At 47.6% G+C, this 25,076-nt stretch overlaps 1 protein-coding gene across 12 annotated transcripts in view; it reads left to right on the top strand.

The window, feature by feature from the left end:
* LOC121574785 (R3H domain-containing protein 2-like) overlaps positions 1 to 25,076 on the top strand; it is a 91,695-nt gene that overhangs the window by 26,473 nt on the left and 40,146 nt on the right. For 10 of the 12 annotated variants that reach the window (XM_045222816.1, XM_045222813.1, XM_045222819.1 and 7 more), the window contains exons 2-4: positions 19,940 to 20,210; positions 20,358 to 20,661; positions 24,158 to 24,199. In XM_045222816.1, the coding sequence (XP_045078751.1) occupies positions 20,401 to 20,661; positions 24,158 to 24,199 (303 nt within the window). In that variant the 5' untranslated portion in view covers positions 19,940 to 20,210; positions 20,358 to 20,400. The remainder of the gene's footprint in view (positions 1 to 19,939; positions 20,211 to 20,357; positions 20,662 to 24,157; positions 24,200 to 25,076) is intronic. The other 2 variants (XM_045222814.1, XM_045222817.1) reach the window with 2 other exon arrangements.

The following is a 25,076-nucleotide window of genomic DNA, read 5'->3' as shown; positions in this document are numbered from 1 at the left end:
TCCCTGTCCTAATTGGACGAGACTGCCCAGCCTTTTACCCACTCTGGAGAGAGTCTCAGGAGAGGATAACCCGAGTACCTCGGAAACGGAGAGGCAAGACTCATCCTGGGAAGGCTCCGGTGCAATCCTCCGAGTTACTCACTCCCGCCCGGGCTCTGATAGGGATGGCAGGTGCCCAGACCGACACAGAGACGGAGCTACAGAATCTGGACAAAGAACTGTCTGGTCTGAAGGGGACCGCTGAGAGGTATCGTTTGTTAAAGCAACAGTTAGACATGAAGACAGAAGAGTTAGATATCCTCCAGGCTAAACTCCAACAGAGCTCCTTCCCTAAGCAACAGGAGGAGCTGGAGAGGCTGCGCAGGACCATCGAGGAGTGTGAGGAGACCCTGCGCAGGAGTAAGGAGGTCCAGAAGAAGGCAGAGGAGAAGTACAAGGTGTTGGAGAACAAGATGAAGAATGCGGAGGCAGAGAGAGAGAAGGAACTGAAAGCTGCTCAACAGAAGCTAAACTCTGCTAAAACCAAGGCTGATGCGTTCAGTAAGAAACTCAAGGAGAGACAACAGGAGGCTGAGTCCCTGGTCCTAGAGTTGGAGGAGTTGAAGAGAGAGCAGTCTGGCAAGCACCACGGCAATGCGGGACGCCCTCTCCCGGCGTGATGCCTTCTTCGCTGCCTTTACCCGACGAGGACGTCGGTCCCGAGGAGGGGGATGTGTGATGTCACGAGAGGCTGTGTCCTGGAGGGACGTTACATCCCCCTGAGGTGGCTGCAAACCCAGACAGCTATGGCTCCATCTGCTGGTATGGTCGGGAACTCCACCCCTCTATGGCCAATCTTCCCACGCAGCTGAAACAAATGAGGAGCTGATGAGCTGAAGGTTTTGGAAGGGAAGAGACACAGTCTCCAACCTGGGCTCTCTGGAGGACAAGAGTGCTGCACGTCCACTTCCATGAGGAATATAAGGATTTGGAGATACTTACCTTTGGGAAATACTCACCTTTGGATATATGCACCTGTGGAAATACGTGAGAGACATTTGGAAGGACTTTTTGCTGGGTTGGCCACTAGCTGCAACGTGGACTACAGTAAGGCTGGGGGAAAAGTTATCTGAGCGAGTGAGAATTATGATTTTGGATGTGGAAGAGACATCCCTGAACTGTTAACCCTTAAAGAGCCACAAGAGAACAGAATTTTGTTATATTTTCGTTAATTTCCCAAGAGCTATAATAAAATCCTTGTTTTGTTTGAACCTTGTCTCCTTGCACTACTTGAGCAATCCCGCTGAAAGCTGTGTAGCCTCTCGTGACGTCACACCACACACTGGCTTTATTCTCCAGGGATAGGGTATGCTGGTCTGGTGGGAAGGAGAGGAGAGTGGCTGAACCTGTAGGTTTATCTATTGGCAGACTTGTGTGTTAGGCCGAAGCCATGGGACTCAGCAGCACAGCAGTAACATAATGAACACAAGTCAATCCTCATCCTCCCACTTCTAGTACTGGGTGACGGGTCGGTTGGGTGACGGGTCGGTTGGGTGACGGGTCGGTTGGGTGACGGGTCGGTTGGGTGACGGGTCGGTTGGGTGACGGGTCGGTTGGGTGGGTAATTTTATATTTGTTTATGTTGAGAGAGAGTAAAATGGGGGTTCACACTTCTCATCCTGGAAACGTAGGGTTTACTGTGCTCAGTGGTTCCCTGCTGTGGTTCAATGTATAACCTCTTTTTATAAATAAATAAATGGGTATTGTTATATTGATTGATTGATTGTATGTTGGGTAAAACAATTCAAGATATACAAAATATTGTATATTATAAAGGACTACAAATGAAACTAGCCTGGGCTATAGGCTACATAACCGCATACAGCGGTTTGAATGTAAACTACATCCCTCCATATCTCCCTGTCTCCTATTTCTTTCATCTCTCTCTCCCTCTTAGCTTTGGTATATTGACTTGTTGTTTGTTTGACGCTCCTATAAATCCATCGGGCCTTTATTTGTTCAAAGACATCCAGATGGTCAAAATCTAATATAATCAAATCAAATTGTATTGGTCACATACACATATTTAGCAGATGTTATTGAGGGTGTAGCGAAATGCTTGTGTTCCTAGCTCCAACAGTGCAGTAGTATCTAACAATTCACACATCTAAAAGTAAAATAATGGAATTTATAAATATTAGGATGAACAATGTCGGAGTGGCAGACTAAAATACAGTAGAATAGAATACAGTATATACATATGAGATGAGTAAAGCAGTATGTAAACATTATTAAAGTGACTAGTGTTCCATTTATTAAAGTGGCCAGTGATTCTATGTATATAGGGCAGCAGCCTCTAAGGTGCAGGGTTGAGTAACCGGGTGGTAGCCGGCTAGAGATAGCTATTTAATAGTCTGATGGCCTTGAGATAGAAGCAGTTTTTCAGTCTCTCGGTCCCAGCTTTGATGCACCTGTACTGACCTCGCCTTCTGGATGATAGCGGAGTGAACAGGCCGTGGCTCGGGAGGTTGATGTCCTTGATGATCTTTTTGGCCTTCCTGTGACACCGGGTGCTGTAGGTGTCCTGGAGGGCAGGCAGTGTGCCCCCGGTGATGCGTTGGGCAGACCGCATCACCCTCTGGAGAGCCCTGCGGTTGTGGGCAGTGCAGTTGCCATACCAGGCGGTGATACAGCCCAACCGGATGCTCTCAATTGTTCATCTGTAAAAGTTTGTGAGGGTCTTGGGGGCCAAGCCAAATTTCTTCAGCCTCCTGAGGTTGAAGAGGCGCTGTTGCGCCTTCTTCACCACACTGTCTGTGTGGGTGGACCATTTCAGATTATCAGTGATGTGTATACTGAGGAACTTTAAGATTTCCACCTTCTCCACTGCGGTCCTGTCGATGTGGATAGGGGCGTGCTCCCTCTGCTGTTTCCTGAAGTCCATGATCAGCTCCTTCGTTTTGTTGATGTTGCATCGTCTGTGGCTCTATTGGGGCGGTAAGCAAATTTGAAGTGGGTCTACTGTGTCAGGTAAGGTGGAGGTGATATGATCCTTAACTAGCCTCTCAAAGCCCTTCATGATGACAGAAGTGAGTGCTACGTGGTCATAGTTGTTTTTATCTACAGAAGAGCTTGACAACAATCAGATGCGTGAGCAGCAGAAAGCAGCAAGTAAAATGTCCACAGTTGAACGGAAGGGAAGATCAATGGCGGTAGTAAGGTAATGCTAGTAGCAGGGCAGGGGGAGTGTGCTACAAAACCTACGCACTGACTGGGTATAAACCTGGTAGAAATAATACGCCGTAACACTTCCTCAGATCCTGCATTACTCATTACCGTTACAATTAACCATTACCATTACTCATTACCGTTACAATTAACCATTACCATTACTCATTACCGTTACAATTAACCATTACCATTACTCATTACCGTTACAATTAACCATTACCATTACTCATTACCGTTACAATTAACCATTACCATTACCGTTACAATTACTCATTACCGTTACAATTAACAATTAGCATTACTCATTACCGTTACAATTAACCATTACCATTACTCATTACCGTTACAATTAACCATTACCATTACTCATTACTGTTGGTCTGGTGTTGGTCTCCTTGGCTCAGGTTGAAATGCACATGTATGTCGTGCTATGCGCTTGTTCAGTAGTCATTGAACAAGACAAGATCATTTGAATAGAATGATGCTTTTCACTGTCATTAAATAGTTGCGGATACAACTAAATGTTAGGCACTTTGTCACAAATATTGCTGTTGTTCAAATCTGTTACTTTCTGGTGTAAAGTAGTCTACATAATAGGCCAATTAGAACATCTAACTTGAATTCCTTCTCTTTTCTGTTGCCGTGCCTCACCCACCATAATCGTGAGCACTTGGGAGGAAAGAGGGAGGTTTTTTCGCAGTAGCTTTCCGTTTGGGGGGAGGAGGAGAGAGGGGAGGAGGAGAGAGGGAAGAAAATAGAGAGGATGCTGGTTTTGGAGGAGGGGAGAGGTGCATGCTGGTTTAGGAGAAAGAGGAGAGAGGGGAGGAGGGGAGAGGAGGAGGTACATGCTGGTTAAGGAGGAGAGAGGAGGAGGTGCATGCTGGTTTAGGAGGAAGAGGAGGAGGAGGAGGGGAGGTGCAGAAGAGCGGTGTTGCAGGCAGGTACAGTAGGTAAGCAGATGGCTGTTCTCTGTGAAAGTCAGTGAGAGGAGAAAAGGGAGGTGGAGCAGGAGGAGTTGCAGGCTGGTTTAGGAGAAGCAGGAATAGGAGAGGGGGAGAGGAGAAGGAGGAGGAGGGAGGAGTGTTGCAACAGCTACGGCTAGGTGAGAGCAGATGGCTGTTGTCCTGTTACTGCGGTCAGGTCCGAGACGTGATCATGATCTGGCACAGGGCTCTCTAGGTGACGTGTACACCTCCAGCACCACTCCCTAATTAAAGGAGATCCAGCACCACTCCCTAATTAAAGGAGATCCAGCACCACTCCCTAATTAAAGGAGATCCAGCACCACTCCCTAATTAAAGGAGATCCAGCACCACTCCCCTAATTAAAGGAGATCCAGCACCACTCCCTAATTAAAGGAGATCCAGCACCACTCCCTAATTAAAGGAGATCCAGCACCACTCCCTAATTAAAGGAGATCCAGCACCACTCCCTAATTAAAGGAGATCCAGCACCACTCCCTAATTAAAGGAGATCCAGCACCACTCCCTAATTAAAGGAGAAGTTTACTTTTTTTTCAACCAAATCTGTATTTTGGATGTAAATGGCATCTTATAGGAGTGTCAATACAGTTTTTTTTTTTTTTTTGCGATTTCACTTGTTTTTGAGAAACTTACCCCACTCGCGATACACTTCCTCATTGCTCGTTCTGCAGTATGGGGGCAGCGGATAAACATGAACATAGGCTCCAGAAACACCTAAATACGTCCTTTAAGAAACGGCAAAGCTCTCAGTATAGTGATGCAGGTCTTTAGATGTTTTACACATGAAATTGTTATTCCCGAACTTTATCCGCAATGTTATATTCCATTTTGTGCAACTCGAGCGGTTTACCCTACCCAGCTGTTCCATTCTCCATGTATCCTGCTGCTAGAATGGACGGAGAGGTATCGCTAGAGTCATCACAAAATGGAATATAACGTTGTGGATAAAGTTCAGAATGACACAATTTCATGTGTACAACATCTAAAGACCTGCATTACTATACTGAGAGCTTTGCCGTTTCTTAAAACAGGTTTTTAGAAATCTTTGCTAATTTATAAAAAATAAAAAACGGAAATATCACATTTTACGTAAGTATTCAGACCCTTTACTCAGTACTTTTGTTGAAGCACCTTTGGCAGCAATTACAGCCTTGAGTCTTCTTGGGTATGACGCTACAAGCTTGGCACACCTGTATTTGGGGAGTTTCTCCCATTCTTCTCTGCAGATCCTCCAAGCTCTGTCAGGTTGGATGGGGAGCGTTGCTGCACAAGCTATTCTCTGGTCTCTCCAGAGATGTTAGATCGGCTTCAAGTCCAGGCTCTGGCTGGGCCACTCAAGGACATTCAGAGACTTGTCCCTGAGCTCTCCTGCGTGTCCTTGGCTGTGTGCTTAGGGTCGTTGTCCTGTTGGAAGGTGAGCCTATGTCATGAGTCAAAAGATTTAGTTTAAAAAGGGTCAATGCAGATAGTCCGGGTAGCTATTGGTTAACTAGTCCGGGTAGCTATTGGTTAACTAGTCCGGGTAGCTATTGGTTAACTAGTCCGGGTAGCTATTGGTTAACTATTTAACTAACTGTTTAGCAGTCTTATGGCTTGGGGGTAGAAGCTGTTCAGGGTCCTGTTGGTTCCAGACTTGGTGCATCCGTACCGGTTTGCCGTGCGGTAGCAGAGAGAACAGTCTATGACTGGGGTGGCTGGAGTCTGACATTTCTTAGGGCCTTCCTCTGACACCGCCTGGTATAGAGGTCCTGGATGGCAGGAAGCTCGGCCCCAGTGATGTACTGGGCCGTACGCACTACCCTCTGTAGCACCTTGCGGTCGGATACCAAGCAGTTGCCATACCAAGCGGTGATGCAGCCAGTCAAGATGCTCTGCTCTCAATGGTGCAGCTGTAGAACTTTCTGAGGGCCCATGCCAAATCTTTTCAACCTCCTGAGGGGGAAGATTGTGTGGACAATGAGGCACTTGAAGCTCTCGACCTGTTCCACTACAGCCCCGTCTCTAGTGAGTCTGTCAGTTGAGAGCTGGTGTGTTGTTGCTGTGGAACCCACTGCTCATGCTCATTCTCTCTGTCATCTGCTCTGTGTGTCCCAGACCCTGACCTAAGGGCTGTCTGTGGGAGTGTCCCCCACACCCTGACCTAAGGGGCATGGATCAGAAAACCAGTCAGTATCTAGTGTGACCACCATTTGCCTCATGCAGCGCGACACATCTCCTTCACATAGAGTTGATCAGGCTGTTGATTGTTGCCTGTGGAATGTTTTCCCTCTCCTCTTCAATGGCTGTGCAAAGTTGCTGGATATTGGTGGGAACTGGAATACGCTGTTTGTACACGTCAATCCAGAGCATCCCAAACATGCTCAATGGGTGACATGTCTGGTGAGTGTGCAGGCCTCTAAAATGACGTTGGAGGTGGCTTATGGTAGAGAAATGAACATTCAATTCTGATGGACATTACTGCAGTCAGTATGCCAATTGCATGCTCCCTCAACTTGTGGCATTGTTGTGTGACAAAACTATTGTCCCCAGCACAAGGTGCACCTGTGTAATGATCATGCTGTTTCTTGATATGCCACACCTGTCAGGTGGATGGATTATCTTGGCGAAAAAGAAATGCTCACTAACAGGGATGTAAACAAATTTGTGCTCAAAATTTGAGAGAAATACACTTTTTGTGCATATGGAAAATTTCTGGGATCTTTTATTTCAGCTCGTGAAACATGGGACCAACACTTTACATTTTACGTTTATATTTTTGTTCAGTATAATATGGCTTTGATTTAGCAATGAAAACATGCGTATATTTTGCGTGCGACAGTTTGATAAATCCCATTAATTTGTGGTGCACACAAATCCATGTACCCCCAGGTGATGCCCCAGGTGAGAACAGCCTAATGGGACAGGGCCTATTGGGACAGGGTCTATTGGGACAGGGCCTATTGGGACTAATAGGACAGGGCCTAATGGGGCAGGGCCTAATGGGACAGGGCCTAATGGGAATAATGGGACAGGGTCTAATGGGACTAATGGGACAGGGCCTATTGGGACTAATGGGACAGGGCCTATTGGGACTAATGGGACAGGGCCTATTGGGACTAATGGGACAGGGCCTAATGGGACAGGGCCTAATGGGACATGGCCTAATGGGCCTAATGGGACAGGGCCTAATGGGACAGGGCCTAATGGGACTAATGGGACAGGGCATAATGGGACAGGGCCTAATGGGCCTAATGGGACAGGGCCTAATGGGACAGGGACTAATGGGACAGGGCCTAATGGGACAGGGCCTAATGGGCCTAATGGGACAGGGCCTAATGGGACAGGGCCTAATGGGACTAATGGACAGGGCCTATTGGGACAGGGCCTAATGGAACAGGGCATAATGGGACAGGGCCTAATGGGACTAATAGGACAGGGTTTAATGGGACAGGGCCTAATGGGACTAATGGGACAGGGCCTACTGGGACAGGGCCTAATGGGACTAATGGGACAGGGCATATTGGGACTAATGGGACAGGGCCTATTGGGACAGGGCCTATTGGGACAGGGCCTAATGGGGCAGAGCCTAATGGGACAGGGCATAATGGGACTAATGGGACTAATGGGACAGGGCCTAATGGGACTAATGAGACTAATGGGACTAATGGGACAGGGCCTAATGGGACAGGGCCTAATGGGACAGGGCCTAATGGGACTAATGGGACAGGGCCTAATGGGACAGGGCCTAATGGGACTAATGGGACAGGGCCTAATGGGACAGGGCATAATGGGACAGGGCCTAATGGGACTAATGGGACAGGGCCTAATGGGACAGGGCCTAATGGGACTAATGGGACAGGGCCTAATGGGACAGGGCCTAATGGGACTAATGGGACAGGGCCTAATGGGACAGGGCCTAATGGGCCTAATGGGACAGGGCCTAATGGGACTCATGGGACAGGGCCTAATGGGACTAATGTGACAGGGCCTAATGGGACTGGGCCTAATGGGACTGGGCCTAATGGGACAGGGCCTAATGGGCCTAATGGGACTGGGCCTAATGGGACTAATATGACTGGGCCAAATGGACAGGGACTAATGGGACTGGGCCTAATCGGACTGGGCCTAATGGGACAGGGCCTAATGGGCCTAATGGGACGGGGCCTAATGGGACGGGGCCTAATGGGACAGGGCCTAATGGGACAGGGCCTAATGGGACAGGGCCTAATGGGACAGGGCCTAATGGGACAGGGCCTAATGGGACAGGGCCTAATGGGACGGGGCCTAATGGGACTGGGCCTAATGGGACAGGGCCTAATGGGACTAATATGACTGGGCCAAATGCGACTGGGCCTAATGGGACTGGGCCTAATGGGACTGGGCCTAATGGGACTGGGCCTAATGGGACTGGGCCTAATGGGACTGGGCCTAATGGGACTAATGGGACTGGGCCTAATGGGACGGGGCCTAATGGGACGGGGCCTAATGGGACTGGGCCTAATGGGACTAATGGGACTGGGCCTAATGGGACGGGGCCTAATGGGACGGGGCCTAATGGGACTGGGCCTAATGGGACTGGGCCTAATGGGACTAATGGGACAGGGCTTATGGGACAGGGCCTAATGGGACTAATGGGACAGGGCCTAATGGGACTGGGCCTAATGGGACTAATGGGACAGGGCTTATGGGACAGGGCCTAATGGGATGGGGACTAATGGGACTAATGGGACAGGGCCTAATGGGACAGGGCCTAATGGGACAGGGCCTATTAGGACTAATGGGACAGGGCCTAATGGGACAGGGCCTATTAGGACTAATGGGACAGGGCCTAATGGGACAGGGCCTAATGGGACAGGGCCTATTAGGACTAATGGGACAGGGCCTAATGGGACTAATGGGACGGGGCCTAATGGTACAGGGCGTAATGGGACAGGGCCTAATGGGACGGGGCCTAATGGGACTAATGGGACAGCCTAATGTATGTAGATCACAGCTTTCGCAATCTAATGCCTCTGTCCCGCTTACTTTCTTCCTCTGTCTCTCCCTCTGTATCATCAATCACACAGTATAACCTCATGTGTCCATATCGACAGCTTGACTGATGACATTGATCTATTATAGAAGGTTTCAGCCTAAAGCGGCACACCACACAGTATAGCTGACTTGGAACAGCTCAGGGAGATATAGCCATTTTGGCCACACACAGGTTTTTCTTTATGCATCAATATTCATTTTATTTTTCATTGAGGGTTTGTGGTTGCTTTCAGCTAGCCAGTTGCGCTCCAAATCCTGGATGGAAGCCACAGGACAGGAGCGCTGCCCAAGTCTGTAGTCAGGATTGGTGGTAGATGTTTGGGGGAGAGAGGGAAGTAGCAGGGGACCTGGCTGGCTGGCTGGCTGGCTGGCTGGTTGAAGGGAGAAGGGGACGGAGGGATGGATGGATAGACAGTGTCCTCCATTCTAGTCATCTCTTTCTCTAGGAGCTGCAGTCTGGATCGGGAGAGGGAGGGAGAGAGGGAGGGAGTCCTCCATTCTAGTCATCTCTTTCTCTAGGAGCTGCAGTCTGGATCGGGAGAGGGAGAGGGAGAGAGAGAGGGAGGGAGTCCTCCATTCTAGTCATCTCTTTCCCCAGGAGCTGCAATCGGGAGGGAGGGACTGGGCATTGCTCACGTGATAGATGGTTCAGATTGGATGGATGGCTCAATTGGTTGCAGCAATGGAGCACGGTGTTTACTGTCTACAACTGTGGGTTTGCTACCTACCTGGACCACATGCACAGAGGCTTTGTGATTTATTGATTTATTGGGGAAAAAGGTGCACTGACTACAACCCGGGGATAACGCATTAAAGTGAAAATCACTTGTTTCTAACGTGGTCCCTGATGGAGTACACACCACACAGACCAGACACAGGAAATCAGCAGTAGTCCCTACAGTACAAAACATTTACATTACATTTACATTTTAGTCATTTAGCAGACGCTCTTATCCAGAGCGACTTACAGTTAGTGAGTGCATACATTTTTAAAATTTTATATACTGGAATCGAACCCACAACCCTGGCGTTGCAAATGCCATGCTCTACCAACTGAGCTACATCCCTGCCGGCCATTCCCTCCCCTACCCTGGACGACGCTGGGCCAATTGTGCGCCGCCCCATGGGTCTCCCGGTCACGGCCGGCTATGACAGAGCCTGGATTCGAACCAGGATCTCTAGTGGCACAGCTAGCACTGCGATGCAGTGCCTTAGACCACTGCGCCACTTGGGAGAAAACAGTATCATTAGAGTAAATGACTAAAAAAGGAAAGCTACAGTCAACCTGTCCTAGAGATCCTAATCTCATCATTTGTCCTCCTGGACTCTGAAAACATTATACATCAATAAATCTATATCGTTATCAGTAATACTGTAACAGCTAAGATGACCTCGTGGCCAGACCTCTGCCTGCACCGTTCTGATGTAGCAGAGGCATAAATGCTTGTCAGTGACACTAAGTGCTTGAGAGAAATGATAGGCCTAAGGGCCATATATTTTAACTAGCGATGTTCGGGGAAATATGAAGGTATTTCTGAAACATCTGGTGAAAGTTTTTATTTTTTTTCTACACTTTTTGCAGCATGGAAATAAGGCAAGAGATGTATGTGACTCAGGCTAGTCAGAGTAGTTGGCTTCTAGCTGTCCATATGGGAGTGTAGGGCCCCAGGAAGAGTAGTCCACTGCCCTCGAGGTTTACTAGTTAGCTCCTCGGGCTTCTCTGTCTGTGTCTGTCTGCTCCTCAATCTGCTTAGTTCAGGGGTCACCTGGAACAGATCTGCTGATATGCACCCGTAAGGCTATTCACGACACAACACAACACAGCACGGAACAGAGTAGTGTGTGAGGGAGTCATTCATCTGTACATGTCACTAGAATGTTTGTGAATTGGATCACTTTTCGTGTGTGTGCGTGAAAGAGCTGAGCTCCTTAAATCCGCAGAGCTAGGTAATTGGGGAAGGAAAAAGGGTGATACTGAGAGGTGTGTGTGTGTGTGTGTGTGTGTGTGTTTTAGGGTTCGACATGGAGGGTGCTACAAAGAGGGAGGTGTGTGTTTGGGTTCGGCAGGCAGGAAGGGGGGTGAGCGAGAGAGAGGTGTGTATGGGTTCGGCAGGCAGGAAGGGGGGTGCTACAGAGAGATGGGGGTGTTGAGGGAGCTCTCTGGTTTTCTCTTGGTGACAGAGCCTGTTGCCATGGAGCTGGGCCTCCCATTGGTGGAGGCCTCAGCCAATCACACGGCAGCACAGTCTGTTTCATCATTGATATTTTTTTTCTCTCTTCTGCTCCCTCTGCGCTCTCTCTCTCTCTCTCTCTGTGTCTCTCTGTCTCTCTCTGTCTCTCTCTATGTCTGTGTCTCTCTCTGTGTCTGTGTCTCTCTCTCTCTCTGTCTCTCTCTCTCTCTCTGTCTCTCTCTCTGTCTCTCTCTCTCTCTGTCTCTCTCTCTCTGTCTCTCTCTCTCTCTGTCTCTCTCTATGTCTGTGTCTCTCTCTGTCTCTCTCACTGTCTCTCTCTCTCTCTCTCTCTGTCTCTCTCTCTCTCTCTCTCTCTGTCTCTCTCTCTCTCTGTCTCTCTCTGTCTGTGTCTCTCTCTGTGTCTGTGTCTCTCTCTCTCTCTCTGTCTCTCTCTCTCTGTGTCTCTCTGTCTCCCTCTGTCTCTCTCTGTGTCTCTGTCTCTCTCTATGTCTGTGTCTCTCTCTGTGTCTGTGTCTCTCTCTGTCTCTCTCTCTGTCTCTCTCTCTCTCTGTCTCTCTCTCTGTCTCTCTCTGTCTCTCTCTGTCTCTCTCTCTGTCTCTGTCTCTCGCTCTCTCTCTGCTCCCCCTTCCCAAACTAGAACAAGTGCAGAAATTACGTAAGATCTATAATGGGAGCGGGACCAATTTCCGGGATTTGTTTTGACCGTGTTTTATTTGAGTGGTAGCCTCCGATCCATGCAGCGTACTTCTGAATTAAGCTAACCACGTTACGCTTGATTCATTGACATAGAATCATCCTAGGTTTCAACATAGCGTCACATGGAGCACAAACCCTCTGCAGGGCATGTAACTAACTCCTACATGATTTCAGTGTCTTGAGTCATCGGCCTGTGTTGAATGTAAAGACTTGTGGATAAGAATGGATGCAGCATGCTTAGAGTCCCCACTCTGTAGTGGTAGTTCATCCAAGATAAACATTCATCTGTAATTCTAGTGTTATTATACCACACTCTTACAAGTACTTGTCCTGACTCCTGGCAGTCTAGTGATAATGAGCTCATATGATGAACATTCATTGACAAGTGTGGCTGGAAATAGTTGAGGTAGTCATCTGTTTTTTATTCAAATCTCATGAATGGAGGGAAGAAGTTAGTTAAATTTTTTTAGGCCAAGCAGGGGCAACTGTCCCTCTCTCTCTCATTTCAATTCAAAGGGCTTTATTGGCTTGGGAAACGTATGTTAACATTGCCAAAGCAAGTGAAATAGATAATAAACAAAAGTGAAATAAACAATACAAAATTAACAGTAAACATTACACTCACTAAAGTTCCAAAATAATATACATTTCTCTCTTTCTTTCTCCATACTGGTATCTTTCTCTCTCTCTCCCGCCCACATTCCAGAACTCCTTCACTCATCAATAATGGATAGAAAGGATCCCCCCTCTCTTTATCTCTCTCTCTCTCTCTCTCTCTCTCCTCTCTGTCATTTATAATGAACAAGGGAGGGGTGATCCTGGCCAACATCTCTTCTATCTCTCTCTCTCTCTCTCTGTCTCTCCCTCAATCCTGACCTGCCACACACACTCTCGCTCTCTCTTTCCTCTTCTCTGTCATAGAGGATACCCCTGCTCTGCCCCGCCTCCTTTCTGTCCTCTCTCTCTTCCTCTCTTAATGTTCATCCTGCTGACATCATCCTCCCCCTCTCTGCTCAGCTGACTCAATGCTGTGGGACGCGTTCAGCTCTGACTCATTCCCCGTCTGTCTCTCTCTCTCTGTCTCTCTCTCTCTCTGTCTCTCTCTCTCTGTCTGTCTCTGTCTCTCTCTCTCAAATTCAAGCTGCTTTATTGGCATGAAAAACATTGCGTCAATATTGCCAAAACAACAATGTATACAATAAACCTTGTAATAAAATAATAAAGAATAACAAATAATAATATAAAATGGTGGATAATAATAATAATAATAATAATAATAATAATAATAATAATAATAACAACAATAAAATGGTAACAGTCAATAGTAGAAATATAATAAATAGAAAAGGCTAAACATGGAAAATGAAACTATAACTAACTAACTAACTGTCATCCTCACCATTACATCAGTACTACAACTACCATCATCATTATTACTACTACTACTACCACCACCACCATCATATCTCTGTCTCTCTGTCTCTCTCTCTCTCTCTCTGTTCCTCACAGCTCCCTCTATTTGACATATGTGTACACTGTGCTACATTTCATTCACCTTCATCTTTCATTCAGATTCTGCAGGAGAGACGCTCTCCTCTCCATTATAAAATCCAACCTGCTAACAGGCCATGTGATTACAGCTGCAATTTATAAATGAGAACTAGAAGCTGATGATGGATACATTGTTTCCCTTTTCTCATATCTAGGTGAAATACATAGCCCTATAGCTTACAAAAGCCTACATTATAGCATACACCCCCAGTCAGCTGTTTCCCCCGGTACTAACTATTGCTTGGACCCTGACCTCTTACAACCCACTAAAAATGTTTAACGGGGGGACAGGGAGTCAGTACCTGCACTAAATACCCTCAGTGAATCTGTCTCCTGCAGGCTTTGTCTGTTCCAGACCTTGGTTCATATACTGTTTGAAATATTACAATTCATTTGAGAATTCTCTCCACTGTATCTCTCTCTCCACTGTATCTCACTCCCCTGGATCTCTCTCCACTGTATCTCACTCCCCTGGATCTCTCTCCACTGTATCTCACTCCCCTGGATCTCTCTCCACTGTATCTCACTCCCCTGGATCTCTCTCCACTGTATCTCACTCCCCTGGATCTCTCTCCACTGTATCTCACTCCTTGGATCTCTCTCCACTGTATCTCACTCCCTGGATCTCTCTCCACTGTATCTCACTCCCCTGGATCTCTCTCCACTGTATCTCACTCCCTGGATCTCTCTCCACTGTATCTCACTCCCTGGATCTCTCTCCACTGTATCTCACTCCCCTGGATCTCTCTCCACTGTATCTCACTCCCCTGGATCTCTCTCCACTGTATCTCACTCCCCTGGATCTCTCTCCACTGTATCTCACTCCCCTGGATCTCTCTCCACTGTATCTCACTCCCTTGGATCTCTCTCCACTGTATCTCACTCCCTTGGATCTCTCTCCACTGTATCTCACTCCCCTGGATCTCTCTCCACTGTATCTCACTCCCCTGGATCTCTCTCCACTGTATCTCACTCCCCTGGATCTCTCTCCACTGTATCTCTCTCCCCTGGATCTCTCTCCACTGTATCTCACTCCCCTGGATCTCTCTCCACTGTATCTCACTCCCCTGGATCTCTCTCCACTGTATCTCACTCCCCTGGATCTCTCTCCACTGTATATCTCTCCCCATCTCTCTCCACTGTATCTCTCTCTCCACTGTATCTCTCGCTCCACTGTATCTCTCGCTCCACTGTATTTCTCGCTCCACTGTATCTCTCGCTCCACTGTATCTCACTCCCCTGGATCTCTCTCCACTGTATTTCTCTACACTGTATATCTCTCCCCATCTCTCTCTCCACTGTATCTCTCACTCCACTGTAATTCTCTCCACTGTATCTCTTGCTCCACTGTATCTCTCTCCACTGTATCTCTCTCTCTCGCTCCACTGTATTTCCTCCACTGTATCTCTCGCTCCACTGTATCTCTCTCCACTGTATTTGTCTCCACTGTATCTCTCTCCACTGTATCTCACTCCCCTGGATCTATCCACTGTATCTCTCTCTCTCCACTCTATCTCTCTCTCCCCTTGATCTCTCTCTCCACTGTATCTCTCTCCACAGTATCTCTCTCCACGGTATATCTCTCTCCCCATCTTTCTCCGCTGTATCTCTATCCACTGTATCTCTCTCTCCCCACTGCATCTCTCTCCCATCTCTCTCCACTGTATCTCTCTCCACTGTATCTCTCTCCCATCTCTCTCCACTGTATCTCTCTCCACTGTATCCCTCTCCCCATCTCTCTCTCCACTGTATCTCTCTCCCCATCTCTCTACACTGTATCTCTCTCCCCATCTCTCTCCACTGTATCTCTTGCTCCGCTGTATTTCTCTCCACTGTATCTCTCGCTCCACTGTATCTCTCTCCACTGTATCTCACTCCCCTGGATCTCTCCACTGTATCTCTCTCTCCACTGTATCTCACTCCCCTGGATCTCTCTCTCCACTGTATCTCTCTCCATTGTATTTCTCTCCACAGTATCTCTCTCCACGGTATCTCTCTCTCCCCATCTTTCTCTGCTGTATCTCTCTCCACTGTATCTCTCTCTCCACTGTATCTCACTCCCCTGGATCTCACTCCCCTGGATCTCTCTCCACTGTATATCTCTCTCCACTGTATATCTCTCTCCACTGTACTCTCTCTCCACTGTATCTCTCGCTCCACTGTATCTCTCCACTGTATCTCACTCCCCTGGATCTCTCTCCACTGTATTTCTCTACACTTTATATCTCTCCCCATCTCTCTCCACTGTATTTCTCTCCACTGTATCTCTCGCTCCACTGTATCTCTCTCCACTGTATCTCTCTCTCTCTCGCTCCACTGTATTTCTCTCCACTGTATCTCTCGCTCCACTGTATCTCTCTCCACTGTATTTGTCTCCACTGTATATCTCTCCACTGTATCTCACTCCCCTGGATCTCTCCACTGTATCTCTCTCTCTCCACTATCTCTCTCTCCACTGTATCTCACTCCCCTGGATCTCTCTCTCCACTGTATCTCTCTCCACAGTATCTCTCTCCACGGTATATCTCTCTCCCCATCTTTCTCCACTGTATCTCTATCCACTGTATCTCTCTCTCCCCACTGCATCTCTCTCCCATCTCTCTCCACTGTATCTCTCTCCACTGTATCTCTCTCCCATCTCTCTCCACTGTATCTCTCTCCACTGTATCCCTCTCCCCATCTCTCTCTCCACTGTATCTCTCTCCCCATCTCTCTACACTGTATCTCTCTCCCCATCTCTCTCCACTGTATCTCTCGCTCCACTGTATTTCTCTCCACTGTATCTCTCGCTCCACTGTATCTCTCTCCACTGTATCTCTCTCTCGCTCCACTGTATTTCTCTCCACTGTATTTCTCGCTCCACTGTATCTCTCTCCACTGTATCTCACTCCCCTGGATCTCTCCACTGTATATCTCTCTCTCTCCACTGTATCTCACTCCCCTGGATCTCTCTCTCCACTGTATCTCTCTCCATTGTATTTCCCTCCACAGTGTCTCTCTCCCCATCTTTCTCAGCTGTATCTCTCTCCACTGTATCTCTCTCTCCCCACTGTATCTCTCTCCCATCTCTCTCCCATCTCTGTCCACTGTATCTCTCTCCACTGTATCTCTCTCCCATCTCTCTCTCCCCATCTCTCTCCACTGTATCCCTCTCCCCATCTCTCTCTCCACTGTATCTCTCTCCCCATCTCTCTACACTGTATCTCTCTCCCCATCTCCCTCCACTGTATCTCTCTCTCCACTGTATCTCTCTCCCTATCTCTCTCAACTGGATCTCTCCACGGTATCTCTCTCTCCCCATCTCTCTCCACTGTATCTCTCTCCCCATATCTCTACACTGTATCTCTCTCCCCATCTCTCTCCACTGTATATCTCTCACCATCTGTCTCCACTATCTCTCTCCACTGTATCTCTCTCCCCATCTCTCTCCACTGTATCTTTATCCACTGTATCTCAATCCCCATCTCTCTCCACTGGATCTCTCTCCAATGGATCTCTCTCCACTGTATCTCTCTCCCCATCTCTCTCCACTGGATCTCTCTCCCCATCTCGCTCCACTGTATCTCTCGCTCCACTGGATCTCTCGCTCCACTGTATCTGTCTCCACTGTATCTGTCTCCACTGTATCTGTCTCTCTCCACTGTATCTCTCTCTCTCCACTGTATCTCTCTCTCTCCCCATCTCTCTCCACTGTATCTCTCTCTCCACTGTATCTCTCTCACCATCATTCTCCACTGTATCTCTCTCCCATCTCTCTCCACTGTATCTCTCTCCACTGTATATCTCTCCACTGTATCTCTCTCTCTCTCCACTGTATCTATCTCTCTCTCTCCACTGTATCTCTCTCTCTCCACTGTATCTCTCTCCACTGTATCACTCTCACCATCTCTCTCCACTGTATCTCTCGCTCCACTGGATCTGTCTCCACTGGATCTGTCTCCCCATCTCTCTCCACTGTATCTCTCTCTCCACTGTATCTCTCTCTCTCCACTGTATCTCTCTCCCATCTCTCTCCACTGTATCTCTCTCTCCCCATCTTTCTCCACTGTATCTCTCTCCACTGTATCTCTCTCTCCCCATCTTTCTCCACTGTATCTCTCTCCCCATCTCTCTCCACACCTTATCTCTCTCCACTGTATCTCTCTCCCCATCTATCTCCACTGTATCTCTCTCCCCATCTCTCCACTGTATCTCTCTCCCATCTCTCTCCACTGTATCTCTCTCCACTGTATCTCTCTCCCCATCTCTCCACTGTATCTCTCTCCCATCTCTCTCCACTGTATCTCTCTCCCCATCTCTCTCCACTGTATATCTCTCCCCATCTCTCTCCACTGTATCTCTCTCCCCATCTCTCTCCACTGTATCTCTCTCCCCATCTCTCTCCACTGTATATCTCTCCCCATCTCTCTCCACTATCTCTCCTCTCTCGTCTCTCCCTCTTTCTCTCTGTCTCAACGCAAACGGCAGAAGCTGAGAATGATGTTGCTGTCAGAGAGAGAATGGGGAGAGAGCGTCGCTGAGAGAGGGAGAGAGAGACTTTTACTGGCATCGCTCGATTCATTCATAAGCGCCCCAATTTCACGCTCATTCAGTTTTTCTGGCAGAGCAAGAACTGTGTTTTAGCACAATCTCCTCTCCTCTCCTCTGCCCCTCAGCTGTCTTATTGTTCTGCTCAGACCTTATCTAGTCATTTCGATAATGTTGAACTGTATGTTTGAGTGACAGTTTTGCAGCATGTCTGTGTCTCCCGTTCTCTATCTGTTGAGATAAGTCTGTGGTGCAGAGTTGCATAAGCCTCCTCAGGGCCGAGTGCAGTTGGTTGGCATTCATCTGTGTGTGTGCCCCCTGGTCATTGATGCAATGTGGTGCTGCTGCCTCAGTGATGGTGCTGCTGCCTTGCTGTGCCTGGGTCTTCCCCTGCTGTGGGAATCCCTGCCTGCCATACAGCCTCCTCTCTGTACCACACACACACAGCTTCCTGATGACTTCAGAGGAAATTGTGTTAAGCTGAAGAGAACACAGCGTTGTGTGTGTGTGTGTGTCTTGCTCTGGGGTGTGTGTGTGTGTCTTGCTCTGGGGTGTGTGTGTGTGTGTGTCTTGCTCTGGGGTGTGTGTGTGTGTGTGTCTTGCTCTGGGGTGTGTGTGTGTGTGTGTGTCTTGCTCTGGGGTGTGTGTGTGTGTCTTGCTCTGGGGGTGTGTGTGTGTGTGTCTTGCTCTGGGGTGTGTGTGTGTGTGTCTTGCTCTGGGGTGTGTGTGTGTGTGTGTCTTGCTCTGGGGTGTGTGTGTGTGTGTGTCTTGCTCTGGGGGGTGTGTGTGTGTGTGTCTTGCTCTGGGGGTGTGTGTGTGTGTGTCTTGCTCTGGGGGGTGTGTGTGTGTGTGTGTCTTGCTCTGGGGTGTGTGTGTGTGTGTGTCTTGCTCTGGGGTGTGTGTGTGTGTGTCTTGCTCTGGGGTGTGTGTGTGTGTGTGTCTTGCTCTGGGGGTGTGTGTGTGTGTGTCTTGCTCTGGGGTGTGTGTGTGTGTGTGTCTTGCTCTGGGGTGTGTGTGTGTGTGTGTCTTGCTCTGGGGGTGTGTGTGTGTGTCTTGCTCTGGGGTGTGTGTGTGTGTGTGTGTCTTGCTCTGGGGGTGTGTGTGTGTGTGTGTGTCTTGCTCTGGGGGTGTGTGTGTGTGTGTGTGTCTTGCTCTGGGGTGTGTGTGTGTGTCTTGCTCTGGGGGTGTGTGTGTGTGTGTCTTGCTCTGGGGTGTGTGTGTGTGTGTGTGTGTCTTGCTCTGGGGGTGTGTGTGTGTGTGTGTGTCTTGCTCTGGGGTGTGTGTGTGTGTGTGTCTTGCTCTGGGGGTGTGTGTGTGTGTGTCTTGCTCTGGGGTGTGTGTGTGTGTGTCTTGCTCTGGGGGGTGTGTGTGTGTGTGTGTCTTGCTCTGGGGTGTGTGTGTGTGTGTGTCTTGCTCTGGGGTGTGTGTGTGTGTGTTTGCATGTGTTGTCGAGTAGTGAGAGCGCCGCCTGTCCTGAAGGTCTTTGCAGTATACCATCATGTTTTCATTCGCTTGGTGTGTTAAAGAGTGAGCGGGAGAGAGAAACACACTGTCTCTACTCTGTCAGTAGGTTGTGGTAAAGTTTCTGAACGAAAACAAGGAATATTTCAACCCAGGTCTGCAAGTGTTCATTAATGGACTGAATTCATACTTCCACAGCCAGCCCGATAGCTCTGTACTCCCACGCTTTGAGCAGTGAGTCAGCCTGGACCCAGTCAGTGTGTTGTAACGGTTAGTGACGTCATTCTGCCTTCCTCTTATCCCCAGCGGTCCTGGCTGGAGGAGCTCTCATCAACATGCTGCTGCACTGAGACACACGGACGGATAGATTGACAGACGGACGGACGGACATACAGACCGATAGACCCCCTCTCTTCCCCCGTATCGGCTGTTTCTCCCCCTGCTACCTCCCCCCCTGTACGGAACTTGCTATGGAATGCCCTCACCCAGCGGACCGGCACAGTCCTCCTCTATAGGGCCCTCTCCTGGGAACACACTCCGTAAGGAATCAGCACAGAACAGCTGATCTCCTCCTCAGGTACAGTTCACTGTATACATTAACTGCATTATCGGTATCTCTCGACTCCCATGTTTAGGGTCCAGAGTTTTCTTTAGCCCTAGTCAAAACCTGAACCTGTACGGCCTTGAACCTCGCTTTTTCTTTCTCCCTCTCCCTCCCCTGCAGCAGTCTCTGAGTCTTCCTACCCTACAACCCCTCCCCTGAGAAGATGTCTGTGCGCCTGGCTGGGGAGGACATCCAGACGGAGGGTGATAGTGGAAGTAGTGGACTGCTCAATGATGACTCTGTCAACAGAGGGAAGCTCTCCCCATCCCCTGAGCCTTGCCAGGGGCAGGAGGGCACTGGGGCTGGGGGCACTGGGGAAGGCATGCAGGGCACTGGGGGCACCGGAGAGGGCACGGAGGGCACTGGGACTGGGGGCACCGGAGAGGGCACGGAGGCAGAGGAGAGCGCCACACAGGACTCACAGGTAACTGACCTCCACGGGACTTGCGTCCCAATAATCTCTCCTTTCACCCGAATTGAGGACTTGTTCACTTCCCTTCATGGATTTTAAATGGAAATGACAGGTGTTTGGGACCTCCCTAGTCCACGCCAACACCAATCCAATGCTTTTACATTGGTGGGGGGTAGTGAACGAGTAAACACTTCAGGAGGAAGGAGAGATTATTGGGACGCACCCTTTTGCCTCCTCTGCACTGCACTTCTAGGGTTGCAATTTCCAGAAAAGCTTTTTAAGGAATAACCTACTACGCTACAGAATAAAATGTCTGTGAATTTACAACATATTCAGACATTTATATTGTAATGACAAAGTATATATATTTTTCTGACGTGCTCAAAATAAACAGTGAGACGTCTTTTTCAGCTCTGAACCTCCTCTCCCATCTTGCATTGCACAGTTGCTTACGGCCACGATGCGCATGCACTGCAAGCCTGTGAACGGAGTGTAGTGGGGATGGGTTGGCAGAGTTGGATGATGTTATGGTTGAGACAAATTGCCCCTTTTAGTGAATTACTGTCATTGACACTATAGTGTTGAGCGATAAGTGCTTTGAGTTCGGTTTCGGTTCGATTATTACAAAATCACGGTTTTCGATTATTTTTTTTATTTTTTTTATGCATTATATATATTTTAGAGCTTCCCTCAGCCATCGCCTGCCTTTTTCCTGACACTGACAGTGGGTTGAATGCTGTAACAACACAGAATAAAACAATAAATAAGAGGTCAATGATGGCTGTGAATGCCCATTACGGCTTATCACTTATTAACCGTAATGTATTCACATTACTTAAATAACTTTGATAAAATATTTCAGTTGTGTATATTACTTAGTTTTTATTTGATTACTTTTATTATTTTTCATACCTTTTCATACCTTCAAGCAGTAGTAGCCAGCCAGCCGGACAACCATCTAAAGTTCTCATGTGCTCCCCATTGAACGAGTCATCCTATTTAGCTAGGCTTCAAAGTAAATAAGGCATACTTTCAAGACTGCTTATTACTAACTACTACAACTATCAATCGGGTAGAGCTACCTCACCAACTGGCTATATCCCCCTCGTTGTTGTGTTGTCATTCCTCTCTCATGCGGTCTCATATGGTGTGTATCCACCTCTGTCCGTGGCCCGGAAAGAATGGGCGCAATGGATTATGGTCATTGTAGTTCATTACCACGTTTCTGCGCTAAACTAGGTTGAATAGTTGCCTAATGAAAACTACAACTTCCAATCAGCCCACCGTCCCACATAGTTCTTGACTTATGCCGCGTTCAAATACTTGTCGGAACTAGGAAACTCTAACATTTCCGATTTGCTAACTGGTTGTAGCTATACAAGCATTAAGCAAGTCAGAAATGTCAGAGTTCCGACTAGCTTTGATTTCTCCTTAGAGAAATGGCGCGTTGAGCTCACAAAAAAAAAAACGAAATGGGTTCGAGGAATTTAATCGACGTCGGTCAGCTAGTTTAATAACCTAAACAAACGTTTTTCGCTTAGCACTATACACATTTTATAAGCAAATTGCATGTTCTCTTCGTGCCTTGCTTGAATATTGAATTTGAAGCAGGGTTGTCTATCTATCTAGCTAGATTCACTGTAGTTAGCTGCTTCTAGTCCAAGCTACCTGCTTCGGCTGGTTGGCTAGCTAGCGACGTTGCTGTTACCAGTCAAGCGCTTCAAACTAGTTAGCTAGCCAGTTGGACTGCATAACAACATATTACATGACATATCGTCATCGTTGGCCTGCAAGAGTAGCTAGCTTTGTTTCTGCTTGCTCAATGCAGGCAGCTGACGAGTAGTGCTGGCTTGTGCCAGCTAGCGGCATAGCCAGCCATGGTTAGCTAGCCACATGGTCCAGCCGAAGGTAGCTAGCAAGCTAGCAGGTAGCTAGCTAGTTTGTTGAAACGATGAAATATAGCTAGCTATGCTTCTAGCATCGAACTAATTACACATTATCTACATCTTAACAGGTTTCAGTAGACATTTCAGGTGTAGGCGGGTTGAATGAGTGCAGCTGCTGCTGGCTACTGTAGCTACTATATTCATCATGATTTCTAATGACATGACTCAGTTGTTACTTAGTCGGAAAATCGGTTTGTTCAAGATTTAGACGCCTGAAAGGAAGGTTAGATAGCTACTATCCAACCACAGTCTAGGCTGACAACAGCTGGACAGTGGCCCTGCCCAGAGGGTTTTGAGTAGAAAGGATACAGATTTTGTCAGCAGGTTGGGAGAATTAGGGAAAGGTTAGGAAAAGGGTTAGCTCAAATGCCAAAATAAATAGACTTTTGGCGTAAATTTGACAAAAGCTGTATTCTTTCTAGCCATGACCTGCCCAGAGAGAGATTTCAAGTTGTAATGTCACATGCACAAGTACAGTGAAATGCCTTTCTTGCAAACTCAAAACCCAACAATGCAATAATCAATAACAATGTATTACTGGAAACCCCCTCACAAGAAAGAAGAATAGTAAATATGAAATACACATTTAATTAAGTAAGCATACTATATACAGAAATATGTAAAAAGTCAGATCCAATACCATATTTACATGTTCAGGGACACGAGTGATTGAGGTAGATATGTATAGGGGTAAGGGAGCTAGGCCACAGGATATAAGATAAACAGAGTAGCAGCAGCTTGCATGTGAGTGGGTGTGCAGGTGTGTAGAGTCAGTATAAATGTATGTGCTACTCTGAGCAAATGATGGAGTGTGTGTTGGAGTGACATTGTGTGTGAGTGTGTAGGGCCCTGTGAGTGTGCATAGAGACACTGCAAATATTGAAATAAAAGGTCAATAAAGATACAAGGTTAACTCAGATAGTCCATGTAGCTATTTTGTTAGCTATTTATCAGTCTTATTGCTTGGGGATAGAAGCTGTTCAAGAGCCTATTGGTGTCAGACTTGATGCACCGGGTACCGGTTGCCGTGCGGAAGCAGAGAGAATAGTCTATGGCTTGGGTGGTTGGAGTCTTTGACGATTCTCCGGGCCTTCTTTTCACACCGCCTGATATAGATGTCCTGGATGGCAGGGAGCTCGGCCCCAGTGATGTACTGGGCTGTCCGCACCACCCTCTGTAGCGTCATGCGATCGAGGGTGGTGCTATTGCCATACCAAGCAGTGATGCAGGCCAGTCAATATGCTCTCAGTGGTACAGCTGTAGAACCTTTTCAGGATTAGAGGGCCCATGCCAAACCTTTTCAATCTCCTGTGGGGGAAGAGGCCCTGTCGCGCCTGTTTCACGACTGTGCATTGCATTGTGGGTTTGTAGTCAACTAGAGTATAGGAAGTGGAATAGTCTCTGTTTCCACAGCACCCACAGTTTCTCCCTATATTAACAATGAAATGAAACATTTGTTCACAAAAATATGGTTTTCCACATATTTATTTAAAATGGTAAATTGTAAATAGTTTTGAGTGTAGCTAGTATTCCTAGTATTACCAAATGTTCTCCCCTTGCAGAGGCGTGTTCAGAACCACGGCCATGGGAGGAAAAGGGCCAGGGTAAGGACGGTATTATCCTGTCTGTTGTGTTGATGTTGTTGTGTAAGTTTCCATATCATGATCCTAATCCTGGGATTAAAGTCCACCCGTTAGATAAAGGGTCATACTGGCGGTACTAGACCCAGAGGTCGCTAATCCTAGTGAGTAGGTTAGATAGACCAGGAAAAGTCTCAGAGGTGAGGCCTGCTCACACAACCTATTACCTAGTGGATTTATGGAAGTCAGCTTTCGTGGTAATAGGACATTGCGTGTTCTCTTCCCTCACATAATTTTTTGGGGTTCACACACACGCGCACGCACGCACGCACGCACACACACACACACCACCCTCTCTGTGCATCTGGGTTAGGTCTTTGCAGCAAACCCCTCTCCCTCTCTGTCTGTTTGTGATGACCTCATTTCTAGTGTAGGCTACATCCACTCTTACACTAGATAGGGACAATGCCAAGTGGGTTAGTCCCCTCCACCAAGTGAAATTCCCCTCCACCAAGTGAAATTCATTATGAAGTCTACACATGTTGATTTTTAAAAAAATGTTTACTTTAACTTATCTCAAACCAATTAACTTGTAGCCTCTTTCCACCATGACCTCATGTATTGTAAAATGGTGCTCGTATTTGACCAGCTATTTCTTAGAAGTAGGACCAGAGTTATATAGCCTAGGTTCTTCAATGTGGTGTGTGTGTGTCTGGGTTTAAATATTCTAGGTTTTTACTTAGTTGCTTGCTTCGATGTGGTGTGTGTCTCTGTGTGTTTCAGTCTAATGCCAAGCTAAAGCTCTTCATATGCATGATGCATGCAGATTGTATTTTCTCACGTCAGTTAACTTTTAAGCTTCTTTACTCTATTTTTAACGTTTGTTGTCAAATATTGATAG

The sequence above is a fragment of the Coregonus clupeaformis genome, chromosome 10, assembly GCF_020615455.1.
Source record: "Coregonus clupeaformis isolate EN_2021a chromosome 10, ASM2061545v1, whole genome shotgun sequence".
Taxonomy (NCBI): domain Eukaryota; kingdom Metazoa; phylum Chordata; class Actinopteri; order Salmoniformes; family Salmonidae; genus Coregonus; species Coregonus clupeaformis.
This window is presented reverse-complemented; position numbering and strand designations above follow the sequence as displayed.